Genomic DNA, 25,351 nt, shown 5'->3' on the forward strand with positions numbered 1-25,351 from the left:
ACAGGGGCTGGCATTGAGTGGACAGGAAGGAAGAGTTACCGACTCGAGGAGGGAGAGGAGGTGGGAGGTGTTAGGGCTGAAGGATCATCAGGAATAGGAGATGGAGGGCATTTCACTCATGCCTGGCTTTGATGGAACGCACATTTGCATCTTTGAAAGTTCGCAGCTTGAAGGTTCATATGTAGGGACTTCCTGTAATCCATTTCACCCCCACACCTCCTCTGAGGTCAGTGGTGACACTGTTCTTATTGTACAGACATAAAGGCGAGATTCGGAGAAGTCATGATTGTTGTGTGAGTTCACATATCAAGTGGAGTTTGACTCCCCAGTCCTTTCCATCTCGCCATGACACAATTTCTGTTCCTACGGAGGATGGTCCTGCATTATAGCAACAGAGGAATTTAGGTCACAGCCTGGGATGCAGTCCCAGATCCAAGTGGTATGTGTATCTCATCTCAGGCCAGGCAGTGGCAGAATGCAGGGGGTAAATATCATCCTTGGATGGTTCATATACCTGTGGAGGAGGGAGAATTAGATCTTCCCCCTCCCTGGATGTTGCCTTTGGAAAGCTTGACCTGCTAAATTTGTGGCCAACAGTGTGATCAGAAACTAAACAGGGACTATTTGGAAGGGCTTTGGGCTATGCCTGGCACATACTAAGTGTCCATTAGATGCAGTGAAGGTAAATAAATAAATAAGTAAAATGCTAATGCCACCCCCGTTGGCCCCAAAGTCTCCCTGTCTCGGCTGACTTTTTCAAACGTGCACAGTGGAGCTTTGTTCTTCTGCCCCTTTGTCTGAAAGCAGCCTCTGTGAGGCTGACTCACAGGCGGGAGGCTGGGCTATGCCCGTCCACAGTTCCCAGGCTCCGGCTGCCTCTAACTCCTGCTCTTCTGCACCAGGAGCTCCCTTAAGGGGAGGTGACCCCTGTTCAGTGGATGGAGGGGATGCCGCTGTGTCCTGTGAAGGTGACCTTTTTTTATTTCCTAACCCACTCCCAGGACTGAGCATCTTCAGCCTGCGGAGAGCAGGTAGAGAGAGAGAGAGAGCTTTGGAGATGGTGTATGCCTTATTTCCTTGTCTTCCTAACTGGATCTTAGAGAATTCTGCCTTGAATCATTACATTCCTGAGAGAAGAGAACAGGTGCTTAGGGGCTCTGTGGCCTCTGTCTGCTCCCTGACTTGGGCAAGTTCTGGGTTGTTCTGTGAAACGGGATACCCATCCTTCAAGCATCACCACCAGAACATCATTGGCCTCATGGTTCTTAACCCTGTCTGCACGTTTGAATCACTGCTGCTGCTGCTGCTACTGCTAAGTTGCTTCAGTCGTGTCCGACTCTGTGCGACCCCATAGATGGCAGCCCACCAGGCTCCCCTGTCCCTGGGATTCTCCAGGCAAGAACACTGGAGTGGGTTGCCATTTCCTTCTCCAATGCATGAAAGTGAAAAGTGAAAGTGAAGTCACTCAGTCATGTCCAACTCTTCGAGACCCCATGGACTGCAGCCCTCCAGGCTCCTCCATCCATGGGATTTTCCAGGCAAGAGTACTGGAGTAGGGTGCCATCGCCTTCTCCGTTTGAAGCACTAGAATGCTTTTTTAAAACCTATGGATATTGGGGGCACAGCCCCAGACCAATTGACTTAATATCTTTGGGGTGGGTCCCAGGTGTCCATTCCTATACTTCCTTCCTGTGGGTATGGCACACAGAGAGGGTTGGAGCTGAGCGGACTGTTCTGAGACACTCGTCCACCCTTCAGTTTACCCACCAGAAGGATGTTGACTTGGCAGAGTCGATGTTGGTGGAGGCAGATTGGGTTAGAACCAGGTCTTCCGTTGTGGGACCTGGGGCTTTCCTCCAACACTGACTGCTGTGTGGTTACTTCTCATGTCCATGGTTATGGGAAAGGAAGGCAGTGGTTGGGGTTGTGATGTTGATAATCAAATGTATGCTCATCACCCAAACTGGTAGGGAAACCAAGCTTAGCATCACCATGTTCAGAAAGTCTTGCCAGAGTTTTTCAACTCGAGTTTAATCTTTCCCTTCTCTGTGCTTCCTTTTCCTTTTAAAATGTTAATCACATATTTTAAAAAATATATTAAAAATTTTTTTAATTTACTTATTTGACTGCACCAGGTCTTGATTGTGGCATGCAGGATCTAGTTCCCTGACCAAGGATTGAACCTAGGCCCCCTGTATTGGGATCGTAGAATCTTAACTACTGGACCACCAGGGAAGTCCCTCTCCAACCTTCCTTTATCTCACACCCAGTAGTCAGCCCTCTGTGTCTGTGGGTTCAGCGTCCGACTGAACCACATCGTTTTATATAAGGGACTACTTGAATATCCTCTGATTTTGGTATCTGGGGGTGGGGTGTGTCCTGGAACCAATCCCCCCCAGGTACCAAGGGATGACTGTATTTACCATTGCATCTTTTCACTTAGCATCACACGTGTTTACTTACTAGGCCCTGAGCTTCCAGGGGCAGGTTCTGAGTGAAAGGCATCATTCTAAACCAACGCCTGGATGGAAGAGGCACTCAGTAGGTGTTCATGGAGCGAGAGAGTGGATATCCACCCGGGAGCATCTGTCGCTCTTCGTGAGCCCCTAGGTTAAGTGGGTCGAGGCAACTGCTTTCTGTGTTTGGGGCAAGTCCAGATGAAAAATGCACCGCCAGGCAGAGTCAGGAAAAACAAGACTAGGAGGGAGCTGTGTGCTTGATCCAGGGAAGACCAGCTTACCTAAAAATAAACAGCCCTTTCTCATCCTGTGCAGCCTTAGTCGTCCCTCCCTCAGCCTCCCGCCCAGCTCCCTTTCTCAGTGGGAAGATCCAGTGTACATGTCACAGCTGGAATCTGGCTTGTGTTTGGAAATAAACAAGTTGGCCCCTCTCTCTGCCTGGAACTTTCCTTTATCAGGAAACACTAGCCACCACCCGAGAGATGAAAGGTTTCCTTCCAGCCTCTGGAGAACTCTGGGGAAAAGAAGGAGGGCCCAGGGGACTTCCATGGTGGTCCAGTGGCTAAGACTCTGCACTCCCAATGCATACAGCATGGGCTCGATGCCCGGCCTGGGAACTAGGTGCCACTAAGAGTTTGGATGGCACAACTAAAGATCCTGCCTGCTGCAATGAAGATCACACAGGATGCAATTAAGACCCAATGCAGTCACATATAAATGATTTTTTTTTTAAAGGGACGACTTGGGGTGGGCCAAACACCTCTAAATTGTCCCCTTCTGTCTTCATGTTGGTAATTGGGGCGGGCTTGAGCAAGTGAGAATGGCAACCCACTCCAAGTGTTCTTGCCTGGAGAATTCCATGGACAGAGGAGCCTGGTGAGCTACAGTCCATGGGGTCACAAAGAGTCAGACACGACTGAGTGACTAACACTTTTCACTTGCTTAAACAAGTGGGCTTGATATAAGATAGTTTTGCGCAGGGTGGGGGAGTTTGTGGAGGACCCCCTCCCCACCACTCCAAATGCTGCTGGAGGGAAAAGAATCTGATTCCATCTTACAGGGAGATGTGATACAAGGAGAATAATGTGTATCCTCACTCAGAATGTTGGCTGCCCAGCTAGACGGCTTTTGACATAGAAGTCAGGCAGCCTTTTGGGAAGAGGAACTCAGGCTGAGGGTCTTTCTGTGTTTCTGCTGTAGCTTATTCAAAGTATTAGGATGCAAGCAAGAGAAGGGGATGACATGAATGAGAATGGGAATGAGAGAGTTTCCTGCCACCATAGAGTTAGGCAGGAGCTAGTGGTTCAGGAATAAATATGGCATGGCTGGGAGGAAAGGCCCCTCTCTCACACAAGGGGGACCATAAATTGGTACAGCTAATCTCAAAAGGAAGTTGACTAGATGGTAAAGTTAAGGGTGCCCGTGTCCTACAGCCAGAAACTTCTAGTATCTGATTTAGGAAATCTACCATGCAGGTGCTCAAGGAGAAATAGATAGGGATGCACATTGTAGCATCTTTTATCCTGAAAAGCTGGGAGCAACCTAAATGCTTATCAGGAGGGAAATATATCAGTAAATGGTGGAACTATTCAGAGGTTAAACCTAACATGAATCAGCCTGGCTACTTTAAGAGAAAGATGGGTAGAAAGTCAAGTTATAGTATATGTGTAGTCATCATGACCATTTGTAAGTTAAAACAATCAAAACGATGGAGCAAAACTATAAAATCCTCGACAGGAAGAATACCCATTAACTTCACCCTAGTGGTTGCCTATAGAGGCACTGCTGCTGCTGCTGCTGCTGCTGCTAAGTCGCTTCAGTCGTGGCCGACTCTGTGCGACCCCATAGATGGCAGCCCACCAGGCTCCCCCGTCCCTGGGATTCTCCAGGCAAGAACACTGGAATGGGTTGCCATTTCCTTCTCCAATGCATGAAAGTGAAAAGTGAAAGTGAAGTCGCTCAGTCGTGTCCGACTCTTAGCGACCCCATGGACTGCAGCCCACCAGGCTCCTCCGTCCATGGGATTTTCCAGGCAAGGTTAAAAGGCTCTAGGAGCACTTCCCTGGTGGTCCAGTGGTTAAGACTTCGAGCTCCCAATGCAGAGGGCCTGGGTTCAATCCCTGGTCAGGGAATTAGATTCCATATGCAGCATCTAAGGCCCAGTACCACCAAAAAACAAAAAAGGCACTAAGTAGCACAGCCAAAAAAAAAAGGCTCTAGGAAGGACTATAAGGGAATTTTAACCTCAATTATAATGTTTCATTTCTTACTAAAAATGTCTGAAACAAATGTGATAAAGTGTTAACATTTGTTAAATCTGGTGGTGAAGGTATGTTATGTTGCACTGTTTGGGGGGATGTTTGAAATATTTTATGTAAAAAGTGAGAGACATGTTCCTATCATTTAGTTGCTAATAATCTCATGGGGGGAATTGACAAATAAGCAGCCAGGGGCCCTCAGATATGAATGTTGATATTATTGACCGAGACTGCTTTAGATGGACTATTAGTTAAAATTAAGTTAAGCTTCATTCACAATGACATCAGCAAAGTAAAATAACTGTGACTTAGTCACCAAATCAGTGCTTCTGTGTATCTTGTCTCACAGCTTCAGGACTTGCAGCACTCTGGCTCAGTAGTTGTGGTGCACGCCCTTAGGTGCTCTGTGGCATGTGGAATCTTCCCAGACCAGGGATGGAACCTGTGTCCTCTGCGTTGGCTGGTGGATGCTTATCTACTGTGCCATTAGGGAAGCACTGCATGACTTCTGATACAGTCAAGGGTTGTGCACTGCACAAGGAGGTGAGAGGATGCTGAAATCCAGACTGTCTCCAGTTGCCAGGTGTGTGTGCTGTGTAGGGCTGTGCTGCGTCTCTCTAGAGGTAGGGGTACTCTCTTCCAGCTTGCACAAAGGCCCTGGATGGGCTGGTTCTGGCCCTGACCGCAGGCGAGTTGCTTACCCTCTTTATGCGTGTCTCTTCTGTTGTGAGCATCAGTGAGTTACTGTATGTAAAGTGCTCAGAACGGCACCTGTCATGTAATAACCACTGCGTAAGGGTTAGCTTGGAGAAGGCAATGGCACCCCACTCCAGTACTCTTGCCTGGAAATCCCATGGATGGAGGAGCCTGGAGGGCTGCAGTCCATGGGGTCGCTAGGAATCGGACACGACCGAGCGACTTCACTTTCACTTTTCCCTTTCATGCCTTGGAGAAGGAAATGGCAACCCACTCCAATGTTCTTGCCTTGAGAATCCCAGGCACGGGGGAGCCTGGTGGGCTGCCGTCTATGGGGTCGCACAGAGTCGGCCACGACTGAAGCGACTTAGCAGCAGTAGCAGCAGCAAGGGTTAGCTGCTGTGATCATACATAATTGGGAATGAGCCAAGCCTCCTGGGTCTCTTCTTCCGAAGGCTTATCTTGTTGGATTTGCCAAAGCCTGGCATTGGGAGGGGTTGAGGCTCTGGATTATTTATAATTTGTTCCCTGAGCTTGCATTTCTTTCCAAAAGATTCTTTCCAAAGCTTAAGCTTTTCCAGGGTGTGGCTTCTTACCCCCAAGGCAGCTGACCTTGGCATTTTTGGTGCCTTTTTCATCTGAAAGAAGATGGGGTGGTCGGGACCAGGGTACCCCAGGTAGGCTGGGAAGAGAAATTTGCCTCAATTCTGTTTTAGTGTTGAATTGGGGAAATATAGGCAGATTCCGGAGAGAAAAAGAGTGGTGCACTCTAATCCAGACTTTCTGTGGAAGGTGGAGTCTCACCCCTGCAGTCTGCTTAGGAACTGGAATCTGACTTTCTTGTCTATTTCCTCATTTTGGACACAATTCAGACCCATTAAGCAGCATTCGGATGACATTAATGCTTGAGTTGTGACCAAAGGCTTCACCTGGTCATCACCATCTTTAGAAGAGAGAGATTTTCATATTTTCTTGATTTTAGACAAATATCTTGTCAGAGTTTACTATTTCTGAAATTGGGATGCGTTACATACTGGCTTCTAATATAACACTTCTTTGTATTCCCCAAATGCTCTTATTACATACCTGGTGTGTCTTATAAATGAGAACTCCTACCTTACCTGTGTGCATCCAAAGTGAATTTTGGAGACTTTCCTGGTAGTCCAGTGGCTAAGACTCTGCACACCCAATGCAGGGGGCCCGGGTTTGATCTCTGGCCAGGGAACCAGATCCCATATGCCGCGATGAAGAGTGAAGATCCCGCATGCTACGAATAAGACCTGGCACAACCAAATAAATAGATGAATATAACACACACACACAACAACAACAAAAAACAGAGCCAAAATGGATTTTGTTTCATGGTTGGTAGAAAGGGCTCTAAATGTACAAACTTCTGAGAGAGCGTTGATGGGGGCCCCTGGCCAGCGTATTAAGTAGGTGCTTTGTTTAAGTTGGGCCTTCCCTTGTTTAAGATGATGTCTTTGAAGGAGACCAAAGCTCAAGAGGCGTTCTGTTCAGTACTTTGTTGAAGGTCACACAACTAGAAAATAATGGATCCAGCACTTAAACTGAGCTCTATCTTGCAAAGTTCAGCCATTTTTCCTCCACAGGAATCCCCATATTTCTCAACTTCTGCTTTCTGCTGTGTTCTAAGTCTGTAATGCCCTCTTCTCGCCCCATTGAAAACCCATCGAACATATCTTATACTTTCATTTGGAGTAACATTATACAAATGTCATTATAGGAAAAATACCAGAAAGTAAAAACATCAACATAGACTATATTTCCAGTGTCAAAGTTTTGATATATTTATTTTGCTACAAGATATAAATTGACTTCTATAAAGGTGAAAAAAGAAAAATAATGCTTTAAAATTTTAAAAAGTTAATTTGGGGAGGGGTTTATGCTGAAAATAGATTCTCTGGAGTTGTTAAGTTGCTATATCATGGACATTGTCCATGTCATTAAATGTTCTTTGAAAATGGGATTTTTTTTTTAGTTGCTATATAAACATATCAGAATTTAGTTACCCACTTCCCTATGGTTGGCTATTTTAAGTTACACTTCCGTGAATAGCCTTCAGCTCATGCTTAATTGTTTCTTTAGGATAAATTCCTAGAAATGGACTTGCTGGCTCAAAGTGTGCGTGCCGATTTGCAAGCTGCTGCTGCAGAGTCGTATTTCTTGGCTGCCATCCAGCAAGGCTATACCGCTCAGCTCAGCGCTCCCACCACAGCCCAGCCAGGGACTTTTCGGAGTCACCCTGCCATTTGTTTTCATTTTGCACTTCCTTGCTTATGATTCAGGTGGAGAGGTTTGCTTCCATCTGTAACTTTCTTTTGAGGTAAGCACGTGTATTTACCTGGCTTATCTTCCTGACCCTTTTCTGGACACCCGCTCTTTCTCCAAGACCAAATTCAAAGCCCACCTCGGCCACGAACCCTTGTCTGCTGTTTCTCAGAAGCTGGAAATGATGTTTTATTTTCTCATCTCTGAATTCTCACTACAGCTCACATCGTAGAACAACTTGTCAAATACCCCTCTGTGTTGTCACTTGGTATCTTCGGCCCCTGTTAGAATCTAGTCTTTCAGGTGGGAAATGGGTCTTACTCGTTTCTGTATTACCTGTAGGGCATGGCATAGTGGGTACTCCATATTCTTAAATGGACACAGACTGTTCTTAAAAATTAAGTTAAAAGTTTTGGTGAAATGAATGCCATCTCATCAAATTGTTTTCTTCCCTTCCTCCCCTTTCCCTTCGGAATCAGTGAGTTTTTTGCTCCATCTGAGACCCAGCCGGGCAGGTGGAGTAACCAGCTGTGGCAACCTTTGTGGGAAGGCTGGGTGTGGCCGCTCCGGGCAGGGCTCTGCTCCGGATAGGACTTGAGGTTGGCTGCCTACCCAGACTTTTTGTCTTTTTGCTGGAAGAGAATCACCACCACCCTCTTTTGACAATTTAAAATGTATTATTAATGGGATTTGCCTGGAGGTCCAGTGGCTAAGACTCTGAGCTCCTGATGCAGGGGGCCTGGGTCTGATCCCTGGTCAGAGAACTAGATCCCACATGCTGCAGCCAAGACTTCACTTGTTGCCACTATAGGACAAGGTCCTGCATGCCACAACTGGAGACCCTGCATGCTGAAACTAAGACCCGGTGCGGCCAAATAATTAAATACTAAAAAAAAGCAAAATGTATTATAATTGTCAATCGCCTTATATTAATAAAATCAGGATATGGTAATTATAGAACATTTGGAAAACAGAGAAGGAGAAGAAAAGATTACCTACAGCCCTCCCTCCCCCTCCCCTATACTCAACTCACTTGGCCATAGATGTTTCTTATAGATGCATTTTCTAGGCAAAAATGTTTTATGTTTTTTCCCCCCAACATCTATAGTGCAGTTCTTTTTTCCTGCCTTCTCAATAGAATGATACAAAAAACTTCCCATGTTTCTCATCAGCGCGTTCAATGGTTTTGTAATACTTTAAGTGGTTTTACCATAACCTACTCAGCCATGCTTCTGCGATTGGGTCTTTGGGTTGTTCCCATCGTGTCAGTGGTGAACAGGAGTGGACAAGATCAGGCACATTGTCTCCTCGTGTTTCACGAGGGCACCTTCAGGCTCACCAGCCCACGCCAGCCCCTCCCCCTCAGTCTCTTCCCTTTGGGGCCGGTGCCCCGTTTGCCTCTCGGCTTGTGTTTCTCAGTATCCGCGTGTAGCAACCCCGTTGAGAAATGGCTTCCTTTTTCAGGAAGAAGACTCAAGTGCTTGAGCCTCGAGGAGTCTGCACAAGAGTGCAGAATCATGGCCCCTGGGGTCAGGGCCTGGGGGCTGCACAGCGGTTGCTCCTCTCCTTCTAGGCCCGGGGTGCAGGGGAGGGGTGGCTAGCCTTGGGAGGGCCACCGGCCTCAGACCTGACCACGCTGCTCTTCCCAGCTGCAAACTCTGGTCCCCGCATTCCAGGCCCCCCAGGAGTTTACGGATTTTCCTGGTGGCTCAGTTGGTAAAGAATCCACCTACAATGCAGGAGACCCGGGGTTCGATCCCTGGGTCAGGAAGATCCCCTGGAGAAGGGAATAGCTATCCACTCCAGTATTCTGGCCTAGAAAATTCCATGGGGAGCGCGGTGGGCTACAGTTCATAGGGGCTGTAAAGAGTTGGACACGACTGAGCGACTAACACACACACACACACCGGAGTTTACAGAGTCCCTTCTCTGGCTGGTCCCAGACTTGCACCCTGGGTGGCAGGTCTGTTCCCTGCATTCTCTGGGCAAATCCAGGGGAGCTGCTGGGATGGGCACAGTCCTGGAGTCATCTTTGGGGCCCTGCTTTTCTGAAGAACAGCTGTCCTAACCAACTGTTTACCGTGAGGGGCTGCAGTCACAAAGGCAGCCTGGGCCAACGGTCCAGGCCCTGGAGGTGGAGTAACACTGTCTGAGTTCACATCCTGCCCCCGACAGTTACTTTATCTCTGTGTCTTACTTTCATCCCCAAGTGGGGATGGTAATAACATCTCGCTCCTCTGATGAAATGAGTTAACGTGTATAAACTTCTTTAAACAGTCCCTAATTTGCTAAATAAAAACTAGAGAACTGGAGGCCCAGCCAAGCGTCTCTCTCATACAGCAAGTTGAACCCAGACCTTCTATTGTCCGGTAAGGAGAAAAGAGCCCTGGGTAGGAGCCTGGGGGCCTGGGTTCTGTCCTGGCATTGCCTTCTAACTTCCTGTGTTTCTTTGACAAGTCACTGCCCCTCTCTGGACCTCATTTTGTTTTTTTTTGTTGTTGTTGGGTATCCATCTTTGTAAAATATTAATTAATTTGGCTGCCCCAGGTCCTGGTTGCATCATGTAGGATCTTTCCTTGCCGTGAAGATGGTCTATTTGGGGTACACAGGCTTAGTGGCTCCACGGCATGTGGGATCTTAGTTCCCTGACCAGGGATTGAACTCATGTCCTCTGCATTGCAAGGTGAATTCTTAACCACAGGACCACCAGGGAAGTCCCCACAAGTGAGGCCATCTTGAAGGTTCTTCTCATTGTAGAAAATTCTTGGATTTTTGTGACTTAAAAGGATGCGAGAAATCTCAAGAAGTGTCGGGTTTTGCCAATTGAGCCCCCTGCCGACCCCCGCCTCAGTCCTCGGTGGGGGCTGGCTGAAAAGACTGCTGGGCAGGAGGTCCAGAGCCCTCTAGGATTTTTCCAGGTTGTGCTCTGTGCAGGTGAGCCCTCCTCCACCTGGATGGGGAATTAGAGTATCTGGGTCACCTGGAAATGGGCCATGGGAGAACTCGCCTCCTCAGAGTGTGAGACGTGTGCCGTCCTGCCCTGTGGTGTGGGCCGCCGGTACACCCCGGCCCTCAGAGCTCACCACTTGCCCCCGAGTTCTGTGTGTGAGTGAAACCGGTCCTTATCCAAGAGCCTGTGTGTATCTCTCCACCTCGAGCAGTTACATCAGAAGGCCAGATATGCAGAGCTCCTGCCATCGGGGACCCAGCAGTAGGCTTTTGGTCTGGTTCTTTCTGTGGACAGCTAGGAGGGAGTAGGAGATGGCTGGCCAGGCCCCAGAGGAGGGAGCTGTGCCGAGGAAGCGGGTGGAGACTCGTGGGTTCTCTCCTGGGTTCCGCAGGTTCCCCAGGCCTGCTGGCCAGGCAGCAGAGCCTCGCCTGGGTTTGTACGCAGTGTGTCGCTGATGTGTCTGTCTGCATGGTGGGAAGGTCCTTGTCTGAACTGTAGGTTTGGGCTGGGGTGTTCTATAAGGTCAAACCCAGCATGGGGCATCAGCTCCACCCCCAACCCCCCACCAGGTTTAAGTCGGCTGTTGGCATGACCAGCTAGGTGGGTCCTTGTATAAATGAGAATCCTCCTACCATGGTGGCCAGCACTGGCCTGACTCTGGTAGGGGCCTCAAACAGCTCAGGCACTCCTGGAGGTAGCAGAGCCCAGGGGCAGATCGTGGACTCAGCAGTTAAAGGACCTGGGTTCAAGTCCCTGCTCTGCCACTTCCTATTTGTGTGACTTGAGACCGCTCTTTGTGCTTCATTTGCGTTGTGGGCTCAGTCCTGTCCGACTCTGCAGCCCCATGGACCGTAGCCCGCCAGCCTCCTCTGGCCATGGGATTTCCCGGGCAAGAATACTGGAGTGGGTTGCCATTTCCTCCTCCAGGGGATCTTCCCGACCCAGGGACTGAACCTGGGTCTGTTGCGTTGCAGGCGGATTCTTTACCGTCTGAGCCACCAGGGAAGCCATATATACCAATTAAACCAATGCTTGGCACATGATGGACCCCTTGTCAGTGTTCGCTATTATTATCTAGTTTCTTCAACAAGTTGCGGTTAGTTGATTTCCTGGGCAGTTGGCAGCCCACCTGCTCTGTTTATTTTGAAATGGGGTCCCTCTTTGTTCAGCCATAGCTTGTCTAGGATGGCAGGTGTGTGTGTGTGTGTGAGAGCTGTGTCACCTCTGCCCGGGCCTGGAGGACAGCTCCTGTGACAGCCTGTGTGCCAGGCCTGGTGGCCACCGTGCCCACCCCTCCCAGGCCCTCCTGGGCTTGCCACCTCAGGTTGCCTGCATCTTAATAGCTGTCCTGGTTTGTCTCACTCTGCTGCTCGGTCAACTCACTGGGGCACCTGTCAGAACAGGTCCGCTTGTGTTGCCTGCTCTTGACCTGTCAGTATTAGTAGGGTCAGGAAGGCTCTGGGGTGAGTGTGTTCCAGCCTCTCCTGGCCCTGTCTGCATTTGCCCCTTTTAGGGGGACACATGAAAATAGCTTGCAATTTGCCATGTGTATGGACTCGCTCAGGAACATGCTCAAGAATCTTAAGGGAATCAACAAGTCAGAATTTTAACTAAATTTAACTATTTTCAAAGAGAGCATTTTCTTGATAAAGATGTCTGGCTGTGAGTATTAACCATCTACCAGGCCTAGTGCTGGGCTTCCCGGGTGGCCCTAGTGGTAAAGAACCTGCCTGCCAGTGCAGGAGACGCAAGAGATGAGGGTTCGCTCCCTGGGTCGGGAAGATCCCGTGGAGGAGGAAATGGCAACTCACTCCAGTATTCTTGCCTGGAAAATTCCATGGACAGAGGAACCTGGCTACAGTCCACGGAGTCGCAAAGAGTCGGACACAACTGAGCACGCGTGCTACTGATACTGAAGCCTAGTGCCGGGCATCGTACATCTCCTGCCATGAAGGTGGTCCTGTTATTCCTCCATTTTACAGATGAGGAAACTTAAGGCATAGAACGGCTGAATAACTGGACTCAGGCAACCGTCCAGCAGTAGAGCTGGGATGTGAACCCAGGTCTGACCATCCCTCTAGGGAGAGCTGGGCTGGCATTCCTGGGATGGCTCAGTAGTGACATTCTGCTGTCTGAGCCCTTTCTCACTCTCCATAGTGTTGGTGATGTCAGCCCCGTTACAGCTGAGGGACGTGCACAGGGCTTAGGGACAGACACCCTGTATCTTTGAGCCTTTGTGCGCTGGAGAGGGTGGTCCCAGAGCTGATGTCACCTCAACCCCACTGCAATTCCGTTCCTGGGTTCCAGGTCCGATTTCTTTCTTGTGTTACCTAAGCCCTGTATGTCCTTATCTTGCTCTGCCCAGATAAAACGGTCTCTTAAGAAGAGAGCTGGGAAGATTTTATAACAGAGAAGGCTGTGGGTAGTCGAATGGCCTTGGCAGATCCCTGGTGAAAAGAGGTGTGGATACACTTGCCAAGCACCCCCGGTCTTCCTTTCCTGAGAGATGTCTGAGGGGTCCCAGCCGGGAGTGGCCCCAGGGAGTCCCACTGTTTCAGCTGCGTGCTCGTTTTTAGTCTATTAAAACCATTTTGTCTACTCTGGGGGCTTGGGGGAGGGGTGAAAGCACTGACAACTGGACTGAAGATCGTGGCTGTGGGGACTTCCCTGGTGGTTCAGTGGTTAAGACTCCAAGCTTTCATTGCAGGGAGCACAGGTGTGATTCTTGGTCAGGGAATTAAGATCCTCCATGCCGCAGGGTGGCCAAAGAAAACAGGAAAAAACCCTGATTCCTACCGATAGGTCATTCTCTGGGAATACGTCTAAAATAATATATATATATATTAGTCCCTCAGTCGTGTCTGACTCTTTGTGACCCCATGAACTATATGTAGCCTGCCAGGCTCCTCTGTCCATGGGATTCTCCAGGCAGGAATACTGGAGTGGGTTGCCATTCCCTTCTCCAAACACATATATTTATGTATATAAAATACATATATATATATATATAAAACATATATATTTGTATATATACATATATAAATAAAAATACATAAATACATAAATAAAACACACATATATATGTAAAATACACACACACACACACATATATATATCTAAAAGCATGGGTGTGGAGTTGCTGCCTCAATGCAGTAAAGGCCGTGTGATCTGAGGGATGTCACTTAGCCTCTGAGCCTTGGGGATGAGGATGGTCCTCGTGGGCCCGTGGGGAGGGTAGGTTAGGATGAGGGCTGTAAACTGTGACGCGTGTGAGGCATCTGCCCAAGATGCCTGATCTGCACACGATCCAATGTCATCTCTTGGGTGCGCTTCAAGCTAGAACGGACAGTCACATCACTAGTGGGGCATCCTGGTCTCACCTGGAGCTCAAGGTGGTGGTTCAGTGTCAGAGGTGTTGCTTAGACCTTGATGGTAGAGAATGGATTGTAAAAGTGGGGGTAATGCTGACCCCACCCCACCCCCCACCTTGTGCTCAGAACTGTTTCTACAATCAGATCTCTGCTTTGTTCCATGGGAGCCTGCAGGTATCTCAGCAGATCAGTAATCCACCCCGGCCATTTGGACACTCACCTTTTGGGATCTCCCCCCACCCCCTGTCCTGGGCTCCCTGCTAGTCATCAAAGCCACAGCCTTACCCATGACTAAGGCCACAGAGATGGGAGATGGGAGTAGATATATGCAGGTGCCTGCGGGCATACTGGCTGCATATGGGCATTCCAGCTGCTGGATACGTCTTATCGTTTTGTCTCCATGGTGATCTTTGGAGGCTGATCTTTCCCCTCATTTACAACAGAGGAAATGATGGCTCAGGGACATGGTCCATGGCCTGCAGTCCTTGAGCTGGTAGGAGGTGGGGGTGAGATTTGAACTTGAGTATCTCTCTGGCTCTGATCCCCATGATCTTTCCATTGAAGATGGGGAGAGCTCCCTCTTTCTCTTGCAGGAACACCTGGGCAGCTCTCCTTGAAGGGGATGCAGTGCTCTGCGTGTGGCCTGGAGCGGGCAGGCTGGCAGTGCTCCTCCTGGAGCTGGCTGCTCTGGCAGTTTCTGCGTCTCTCCAGCCTCTTTCTGTCTGATCTCCTCTGGGGGTTTCAGGAGGAGCTGAAGATGGGGATTCTGGGGAATGACTTTTACCTTTGGTGGGTGCAGGGCACCCCTCTGCCTGGGAGGTGGAGAAGGGGGCAGACCTCAAGTGGGGAGCCACCTGGGCTGAGGTGCCTGGGCCAAGTTAGACCTTGGGGCCTGAAGGCTTCTGGTGGGTAGCCGGCCCCCTCCCCACTGAAGCACCGAGCTCTAAGAAGTCAAACACGTGTTGACTCATTTGTTGGAGAAATTCAGCTCATGGGCTTCCTGCATTCCAGGGTGCTGGTATGCCAGAAATTCTCTGGAGGAGCAAGCAGGGAAGTCTTGTCTTAGAGTAAAAATGCTAATAAAACATCTCTAGAATCTGCTCCTTCCTTTTCACCCACACAGCCACTGACTAAATTACCTTTTGTTCTCATTTGCTGAATTGCCTTGGCTGCTTAATTGGCTTCCCTGTTTCTGGTTTCTCCACACCCACTTCAATCTGTCCTCCACATGGTTTCCAGAATGATCATTCAAAAATGCAGATCTGACCACGTTTCTGCCTTTGTATTCCTCCCCACGCCTGCAAGATTGAGTGCAGATGCCTTAGTGTGGCCTTCCTGGACCTTCCAGAACCTTCTGGGGTCTGCATGAGGGGTCTGCCCCCTGGCTGACTTTGCTCTCCCGTCTTCCCCATCCCCTCTAGTCTCTGGCTACTTGCCATATACATATATCCCTTTCTTTTTTTCCACATAAAGGTTTTCTTGTGACTCTGGCCTTGCCTCTGCTCTGCCCCCCACCTGGGTGTCGTCCCTGCCCCTTACCTTCTGTCCATGTGTCACACTCCACACCCCACCCCAACCTATTGAATCTATTTCGGGGATTATCTCCTCTTTGATGTCTTTCTAGGATTTCAGCCCCCCCACCCCACAGACCCAGTCCCCCTGGGATCCCACAGACCTCTGTGGCAGGACCCAGGTGGCATACTCCATGTGGCATCAGCTGTCCCCATCTGGAGGGCCCCACACTCCCTCTCTGTACGGGCTCAGAGTCTCTCCACGTGGTCCCTCCCTCAGAGTGGTCATGGCAAGAAAATAAAAAGTACAAACCAAAAAAGAAAAAAAAAAGGCTAACTTGGGCTTAATAAAAATGTAGCTGCTCTTTGAAATTTGCGAAGACGTTTGGAGGAATGCTTGTGGATTGCACGGGACCCCAAGAAGAATGGAGAGATATCTTTTTTTTCCTTCTGTAGGTTTTCCAGAAGCAAACAGGAAGACTTACAAGATTTTAGAAGGAGGTTTGAGATGGTGCTGGGAGGGATTGGGGGCAGGAGAAGGGGACAACAGAGGATGAGATGGCTGGATGGCATCACCAGCTCGATGGACGTGAGTTTGAGTGAACTCCAGGAGTTGGTAATGGACAGGGAGGCCTGGCGTGCTGCAATTCATGGGGTCGCAAAGAGTTGGACACAACTGAGCGACTGAACTGAACTGAACTGAACTTGAGATAGTGCAAGCTTAATAAATGTTAGCAGTAAAGACTGCTTTCGACCGCAAGTAACAGAAAATGTGAGTTCCACAAACAGACTCTGATGTCTCTCCTGCAATGAGAAGTTTGGAGTTAGGTGGCTCATGTGTTTAGCAGCTGGACAGAGGTGTCTTTGGACAACTCTTGGCTATTCTAATCTTCAAAGCAGGGCTGTGGGAAGCCCCAGAGACTGCCCCACTTGTGAGGGAAACACTTTCCCGGCATTTCCAGTGGACACGCCCTCGTATCTCATTGCCCAGACCTGTCATACATAGTTAATTTCAAAGGGAGCTGGAGGTGGGGCCCGATCACGAAAGAGCCACGCTGGATCCCATCCTAGGTTGATTATGTGGATGTAAAGTCAGGGTTGAGAACCGCTGACTCGGATCAGTTCATCACCGGGCATGGTGCTGCCCTAAACAAAATCAGCCTGTGAGTGCAGAAGAGGTCAGGCATGGCTATCAGATGGGTAGTGAGCAGCACCTAACATGGCACCCATCATGCCAGGGGAGATGGCTATCACATTTGTCAGCCCCGGGTATTTGAGGAGCTCCCCTGCCCTGGCCGCTCACCCCTGCACGGTTCTTTATCCTTTTCTGTGACGGTCTCAGTTGCTAGGCAAACAGTTGTGTTTCTGGAAAGAAAGACCTGCCTCCCCAGTATACACATTGCAGGCGCTTTCAGATCAGGGTTTGAAGTGGGCCCACTGGCAAGAACCCGCCTTTGCCGTTAGGTGCAGCCTCTGCCTTTTTTCCAGGTCTCTGCTTGATAATTCACATCTGGGTCCCTTCTGGTGTGCAGTGTCAGGAACTCTGTGGGATTTCCTCTTGTCGTCCAGGGCTTGAGAGCTAAGCCGTGCTCTGTGGGCTGGTGAACTTCAGACAGGCATGTGGAGTATGTTTGAGTTGAGACACAGGCTGTGTCGATTAAGGGGTCTGGTTTGTGGGTGCCTCAACCCCTGTGTCTCCTGACGGCTGCTCAGCAGACGCGCTGAGTGTTGGGGCCATCAGGGATGCTCCGACGGTGGACATACCTTCTCCCCTTTCTTTGTCTCCCCCTGTCCGGTCAGATCTGTCTGTGGACACATCTGTCACTAGTTGATGACGCATCTTACACATCAGTTCTTCAAGCTTATGCGCCAGGCTGCTTATGGCCATGTCACAGTGCCTCTCGGTGCTGGGAGCCCGGACCAACTTTCCCGATGATTTGTTGAACGGATGGGTGATGTATAGAGGTTCTTCTTCCTTCTCTTGTGTCGTCAGTTCAGGCCCAGGGCAGTTAGGGGTTGAAACAGGTGTTTGGCTTTCTCATGATTTAGTCCAGTATGTTCCCGCAGCCCCTGAGGACTGCTGGTTCTGAAAAGCCCATGGGGGTATTGGGTGCTTGTAGTGTTGAATTGACGTGGGAAGCAAACCTGCCACGGCAGCCCCAAGACTGCTCACGCACTGGCTTTTTAAGGCCAGCGTTGCTTTCTAGAGCACGTTCACTTGGCCCACCCTTGGCCTCTCAGGTAGCAGCTGTCTTAGGATATGTAGGTCAAGGGAATGCCTTTCTCTTGGAAACCTTTCCTTCTGAGTCTCAGGACCTCAGTGGAATGGCAGGTGTTGCCGAGAAAATGAGGCTCCTTGGCTGTCCACCCTAGCCTGGCTCAAGCTCCCTCTTTCCCCAGAAGCCTCTTGGATACTTCTGAGCCTAATCGGTCCCTCCTTTCCTGCGTACTTAACACCCCCAGCACCAGAGCAATTAGAATGGGCGATGCTATCTAATGGGGATGCTAATTGCGCAGAGGAACTAAACAAAGTCATCATTGCCTCTGGGCAGGGTCTCCTGCTATAATGGCCCCTGGTACTCTCAGCCATCAGCAAAACCAAAGACAGATCCTATTTCGTCTTGGTCGGGGGTGGGGTGGGGGGGTGGTTTGAAGCTCCCATTTGCGGCTGATTGTCAGGCCCCAGAGTTCGCAGCCCCACTGGAGCCAAGGAAGAGGGCGGGAGGCCCTGAGTTTCCAGCTGTGGCCTTCTCACCCCTGGCCTCCTTGGGAACGGCTCCACTTGTGGTCTGGGGCAGACTTGTTTGTTTGTGTTTGAAGTTCCCCGACTCCGAGTTTGACGTCAGGGCAGGGTTGCTGGCGGGAGGCTTGGCGGGGAGAGTGTCTCTGTAACAAATGCACGTGTCTGGCAGCTTCTCCTGGAGGGAGAGCACGGGTGCGTGGGGTGGAGGGAGCGAAGGATGGCTGGTTGCGAAATGCCCAGTTTGGGAACTGAGGTCACTTTCTCCTCTGCTCATCCCCACTTTCCCTGGCATGCTGGCTCTGTCCCTTGCCTGCTCACGGCAGCCCCCCGGGTACCCTTGAGAGATCCGTGGGACTCAGCAGTGCCAGGGCTGAGGCACTCTTGGAGCCAAGCTCCTGGTCACACCCACAGAGCCTTCCTTACTATCTCAGAAATAATTTCGCAACATGTTGGCCATGGCAGTCAGACCAGACTGCTTAGCTGGCGGGGTTAGCCGGGGGTCCCCAGAAGCGCACTCCAGTTTCGGGGAGGAGATGGGAGAAGTAAGAGGAGCCGCCCCAGGCCCTGGCAGACCTGGCTGGTGCCCAGGAAGGAGCTGCAGCTTCAGGGACTGTCTGGGGAAGGCTGGAGTAAGTCCTGAGAGCTTTGGCGACTTCGTAAAGTTTGGGATGGGTTAGACAGGGACCTGGGCTTCCCAGCTGGCACTAGTGGTAAAGAACCCTCCTGCCAGTTGCAGGAGACATAAGAGACACGGGTTCGATTCCTGGGTCGGGAAGATCCTCTGGAGGAGGGCTTGGCAACCTACTCTAGTATTCTTGCTTGGAGAATCCCATGGACAGAGGAATCTGGAGGGCTGAGATCCATGGGCGTCGCAGAGTCGGACATGACTGAAGCGACTTAGCATGCATGAAAGCACAGGAATATGGCACTAGCAAAGACTGCCATGGACGTCCTCTTAAGAATATTTCGTGCAGCCCACCTAGGAGGAAGGAGTCAGGGTCCCATAGGTGTGGGTGAGCTGGAGGCTGGTCCGTGAACTGTCCCTGCTGGCTGGAGGGCTGAGTGAGCCGGGGGAAGGGGTGGAGGTGTGCAGGGGCCTGCAGGGGCCTCGCTTCACTCTGCAAAGCATGGTAGGGTCTCCTTGAAAGGGGCAGTCCCCTGGCATCGGGCAGGGTGGTAGTTGGTTTTAATGATTTCAGAGCAGGGGTCAGGTGTAGCCCAGAGGGTAGGTTCTTGCACAGAGGACCAGAGGCGGTGGCCCATCGTGGCTGGAGAGCGTGGAGAATGTAGGGCAGTCTGTGGCTTTTATTCAGAGGACTCACCTCCTGGGACAGTCTGGACAGGACTGGATCCGATTGAGCCAGGTAGGCTGCCCAGCACCCACATCTTGACATCGCTCTTCTTGTCTCCCATCAAGAGTCTGAATGGGTTGTGACCTTTTTGGTTGTACAGAGCTATTCTGTGGGAAAATGCTATGCTTAGGGGCTTTGGGGTTGTGTGAGTGTTGGGACACCATGCTTACCTCCTGGAATTTTCATTGAGAACCCAGGGAGAGAAGAGGATAATTTACTAAGTACTAAGTAAATAGAAGAGAGAGACTTGCCTGGCGGTCCAGTGGTTGAGACTCCAAGCTGCCAATGGAGGGGGTGTGGGTTTGATCCTTGGAGGGGAACCAGGATTTTTACAAGCTGCATATATGGAGAAAAAATAGATACAATTATGATTACTACCAGGGTTGCTGATTGAGGATTGAGGTGATCTGCATAATTGAGAGAGCTCACTGTTGTACATGGGAGTCTGGTGTCCCTCTCAGCCTGTGTTGGGATTCGTTGCCCATTTATGCCTGTCACCTCTGTCCTTATAGACTGGCCCGCCTGCCCTGCTTGAGACGGCACGTCCTGGGACTCTGGGAGGGCCTGGCACTTTGCCGAACGTTTTACATCCGGATTTTCTCATGTAAATCGTCACAGTAGCCCTTTGGGAAATCAGCCCCATTTTACAGATGGGGAGCTGAGGCTGACAGGTTACATCTGTGTTCACTGCTGGGGGAGGGTGATGGGGAGGGGCTTGGAGGCCAGGTCTCTGTGTCCCGAGAGCCAGAGTTCTTCCTCGGAGCTACACTGCGTCTTGGGTGTGTTTGGTGTAACCGGTGGAAACCTTCTGGGGCTTGTGTTTTTGTTGGTGGTGTTGTTCCAAGCTCTTTCACATATAGTTATTTTGACTCCAGCTTCTCTAAAACAATACCGTTTTATGGTAAGATTGAAGCTGAGCTAAGGGAGATTTCCCCAAGAGCCTTGATCTTACATGTCAGAACTGGAACCGGAGCCCAGATCTTTGAGCCTCGGACACTTGGTGAACACTTGCCATGCGTCATGTCTTGGTGATACCAGCGGCTGTTTGTCGGCTGACTTGATGCTCTTCTGCTCCTTCTTTAAGTCTGACTGAGCCTCAGGGCAGGCGCAGGATGCACGCTCATGACGTGAAAGAGTATCAGAGGCGGACGGAGACTTTCGTTCCAGCCTCGGTCCGCCCCTGTGGCCATGGTGCTGATGACTCTTTCCCTCTCGCCGCTGGGTCCCATTGCTGAAACCCCAGGTGTTCTTCCCTTCTGGAATTTCTATCTGGCGGTTTTGTGGTTAAGAGAAAATGACGCTACCCATGAAAGGCCCTGGTGGAGGCCCCTAGGGCTGGGCTGGCCAGCCCGCTGTGGTTTGTCTGGGAAAGTAACCCCTGGGTGGTTCTACAACTGTGGCCAACTTTCCAAAAAGTGAGAGCAGTCTTATTTTGCTTGGGTAGGCACTGTGCGCAGCACGCCGGACACCTCCTCCAGCAGAACACAAATCTGCAGGTGTCGTTTCTTCTTTCCAAGCTTCAGGACACCAACCCCCCCTTGCCCATGACTCATTCTCCTTCCTGGTCTTCACGGCCAGCCAGGGCTATGGATTGTCACCTGGGTACAGTGAGGAATTCCTTTAAGTTCTGCTGGGTCCTACCCACTAGTCACTCTGGCTGCCTTTTGACAGGAACTCTGAAAAAAAATGAAAGTGTTAATTGCTCAGTTGTGTCCGACTCTTTGCAACCCCATGGACTGTAGCCCGCCAGGCTCCTCTGTCCATGGGATTCTCCAGGCAAGAATACTGGAGTGGGTTACCATTCCCTTCTCCAGGGGATCTTCCCCACCCAGGGATCAAACCTGCGCCTCCCACATTGCAGGCAGATTCTTTACCATCTGAGCCACCTGGGAAGACCAGTGAGGACCTCTAGCAGCCTTTAAAAAAAGAAACCTTTCACTCCGCTTCAGGGGAACCCACTCTGATTTTTGAGACTTTCCTGAGCCATCACTTGTCCAACTAACGTTTGTTTTCAACTCTCATTTTAATAAACATGAGTGCCTGTCAGGGCTACAGAATGTAATATGTGTTCAGTTGTTCATTCATTCAACAAAGGTTTTACCATAGCAGACCATGCGCCAGGTGCTATGCTGGCTCCTGGGGACACAGTGGTGATCAGGTGATCAAGAACATAGACTAGGCACCTGGCCTCAGGGATTTTCCCATCTAAAGAAGGAAGAAGACAAGCCAAATATTAAATGTGTGATCTGATAGAGGACAAGGGCTGAGGGCCTGGAGGCTGAAAAGGGCTGGACTTGGTGATGGGGCTGAACTAGAGAAGCCCCCAGATCCTGGCTCATTGCCAAGGCCAGGTTGGCTGATCTTGATGTTGCCCTGTGTTGGCCAAAGTCTTAGCACAATGAACAGGTTATTCATCGGCTCCCAGGGGTGTGGCCCTTGAAACACTCCGGCTGGGGACGGATAGACCTCTTTGCTGCTGATGTCAATGTCAGCAGCCCGACCTTGTTGCTTCATGCGGAAGAGAATGGTTTTGACTTTGCACAGTTAATTGATTTATTGCCCTATCTCCGGTCAGCAATTTGACACTGTGGTTTGAGAGCAGTTTGGAGTGGAGGGCAGGCTGTGGGAAACCATTTAATGTGGGGATGAGGCCCCTGTATTTCCTTCTCTCCTTCCTTTCTCAGGCATCTTTGAGCACACATTATGTGCCAGGTGCAATAATAGGTTTGAGGGGACAGTCCAACGCGGTGGGCATAGTTCCTGCCCTGATGTATAATAATGGGGGACTAAGCAACCCACTCCAGCATTCTTGCCTGGAAAATCCCATGGTTAGAGTAGCCTGATAGGTTACAGTCCATGGGGTCGCGAAGAGTCGGACACGACTTAGAGACTTCACTTTACAACCTAGTTTTGGGGGGAAGTTTCCATACTATAGTTCAATCCTCCCACCTGACTGTGAGCTGGAATCATCCTTGCTTTGTACAGATGAGAGAACCAAGACTCAGGAAAATTAATGAACTTTCCTAAGGTCACACAGTTAAATGACAGAAACTAGATCTGAATCAGATTCTTTTTTTTTTCTTTTTTTAAAATTATGAAAGTATGATAACACATTTACATAACACATTAAATTATCAAAGTCTGATAACACATTTATGTTACAAGACATTGCAAAATACAAAACAAAGTTACATGTAGTTCTACTATATATTACAGTTCTTTTTTTAAGTGGATAAATTAAGATTTTCAGTTGGAGTTCCAGTATTGAATCCAGATTCTGTTCAACTCCAAAATCTGTGCTGTGTTCACTGCCCCGGGAGATCACATCTGGAGGGGGGGACCCGGTTAGAAGCTTGAACATGAGGCCCTCTGTAATAGCGGCTCCCAGAGAGGTGTGGACAGGGCACTAGGAAGGGGAGAACGGGGAGGATTCTAATTAGCCTAGGGGGTCTTGACCAGACCAAGGACACTGTGGCTGGAAGAGAGAAGGACGTCCAGCTGCTACAGACATTTGAGCAGAGGCCCAGGAGTACAGACGTACAGAAAGTATTAATATTTGAGGACCAGCTCCTAGGTGAGTGCTCACCTGGAGGACTGGGTGGGTCAGGGGTAGGGTGGAATGGAGATGAGGCTGGAAAAGAAAGCTGAGGTCCTGAACTCGGAGTGGCCTCTTGTCACACTTGGAGAAGGGCTCCCCAGGTGGTGCTAGTGATGAAGAACCCGCCTGCCAATGCAGGAGACACAAGAGACGATCTCTGGGTTGGGAAGATCCCCTGGAGGAGGGCACAGCCACCCACTCCAGTATCTGGAGAATCCCTTGGACAGAGGAGCCTGGCGGGCTAGGGTCTATAGGGTCCCAAAGAGTTGGACACACTGAGATATTTACAGATAAAAGAACAAGGAATGAATTAGCAATAGCAAAAACTCTCGGGGGTGGTGGGGGGGCAGTAGGTACTGGGAAGTGGCTCCCGAGGGCAGGGTTCATTCATGCAAGACTTTGAAGGTGGTGCTTGTCTTGAGGGGAAGCTCCCGAGTTGCCATCTCGGCAGCTCTCATGGGGTCCCCGGGTCGCTGAGTCTCAGTGGGACCTTCCCTCTTTGGGTTGTCGCTCATTTCCCTCTGTTTGAGTCCACTCCCTCTTCTTAATCAGTCCCAGCTGCACTCTGCCCTGAAGGTCTTGCCCCTCCACATTCCTCAGCACGGTGTGAGGCTGTCGGGCCCAGCATTTGTCAAACAGAATACTAGTATTTACTCTTATTTGCAGCTTTAGCCTTTTGAGACTCTTTTGAAACCCGTGGATGGGCTTTGCCCGGAAAACGCATAGATTCATGTGTCTGAAATTTGCATGCATTTCAGGGAGCGGGTCTTGAAAGCCTCTTGGTGGACCCCAGTCAGGGACCTTGGCCAATAGAGCCACAGCCCACCGGCCTGGCCGGCCCTCAGGATGTGCGTGCCGTGGGCTGGGCACTCATGCTGAGGGCTTCGTTTCTTCTTAGCCTCCCTGAGAGGGAGGTTCTATTCTTACCCCCCATTTTCTGGAGCAGGAAACTGAGACTTTCCTGGGGGCTGGGCGTTCTGTAGCTTGTCCGAGGTCACAGGGCTCGGGTGTGTCTGAGCCCTCGGGTCCTAGCCCGGGTAATCTGATTCTTGGCTGGAAGTCTCTTAAGTGGAAGGTTACTCATCCTCCCCAGGCCCCTGCGTTTTTCACATCATCCATCGCTGACTGCCCCTACCCCTCCCCTCCTCCCAAGCAGGAAGCCCTTCTTCTTCCCGTTCTCTGTCCTGCCCAGTCTTGCCCATTACTTTCTGAAGAGCGTGGTCCTTGGTGGGAGGTGGGGAGGGTGGTGTGGCCGCCGGCCTTGGGTGGGACAGAGGGTGGGGGTTGGTTCTCTAGGCTTCCCTGCTGGCTCTCCCAGACCCTACTCCTCTTCTCCTGCTGCCTTGGTTTCCTGCTTCACCCTGCTTGAATGGCAGCAGAGGGGCCACCCGGCAGGCCCCCGTCCTTATCTCACGGCTCGTGTTTGCCAGAGCTCCCCGAATCACGTCCACGTGCCCCGAGTGAACCCGCTTTTCTGTCCTGGGCTCCCCGCAGGCGAAGCTGCTCCGGTACATCTGCAAGCAGTGGCACTGCAAGCTGAGCGTGGCCCCGGGCGAGAGGACCTCGGAGCTCGACAGCTACCCTCGCTTCAGCGACTGGCTGTACACCTTCAACGTGAGGCCGGACGTGGTACAGGTACGGGGGCTATGCCATGGGGACTGGGGTCTTCGGGTGGGAGGTGGGCGAGGTGTCGAGCAAAGGGACCACACACAAACCCGAGGACCGGCTCCACAGTGGCTACGACCCATGGGGCAGGGGACGGCAGCCACAGGAGGGACCCAGGGACACGTGGCTCTAGCATGCGTCCTGGGTGCCATCACTCTATGAGCCAGACAGCCTGACCCCACCGCTCATAGGTTCATCATGAGGACAGCAGCCAGCGTTTCTGGAAACACTGACTGTGCAACAGACACGGTGTTGAATACTCTGTATAAATAATCTCACTGCATTCCCAAAAAGCCCTGTGAAGGAGTTACTATCATGATTGCTGTTTTACACTTGAGAAAATTAAAGCACCATTTTATACTTGAACAAATTAAAGCGTGGATAGGTCAAATAGCTTGTTTAAAATCATACAGCTGATAAATGATAGTTTTGGAATTTAGAAGCAAGGATCTGAGT

General features: G+C 50.4%; 1 protein-coding gene across 3 annotated transcripts in view; it reads left to right on the forward strand.

Moving 5' to 3' along the window:
* The window catches only part of KSR1 (kinase suppressor of ras 1), a 162,305-nt gene that overhangs the window by 65,390 nt on the left and 71,564 nt on the right, over window positions 1–25,351 (forward strand). For all 3 annotated transcript variants that reach the window (XM_010815796.4, XM_010815798.4, XM_024980660.2), the window contains exon 2: window positions 24,725–24,865. In XM_010815796.4, coding sequence (XP_010814098.1) covers window positions 24,725–24,865 — 141 coding nt within the window. The remainder of the gene's footprint in view (window positions 1–24,724; window positions 24,866–25,351) is intronic.

This window comes from Bos taurus, chromosome 19, assembly GCF_002263795.3.
Source record: "Bos taurus isolate L1 Dominette 01449 registration number 42190680 breed Hereford chromosome 19, ARS-UCD2.0, whole genome shotgun sequence".
NCBI lineage: Eukaryota > Metazoa > Chordata > Mammalia > Artiodactyla > Bovidae > Bos > Bos taurus.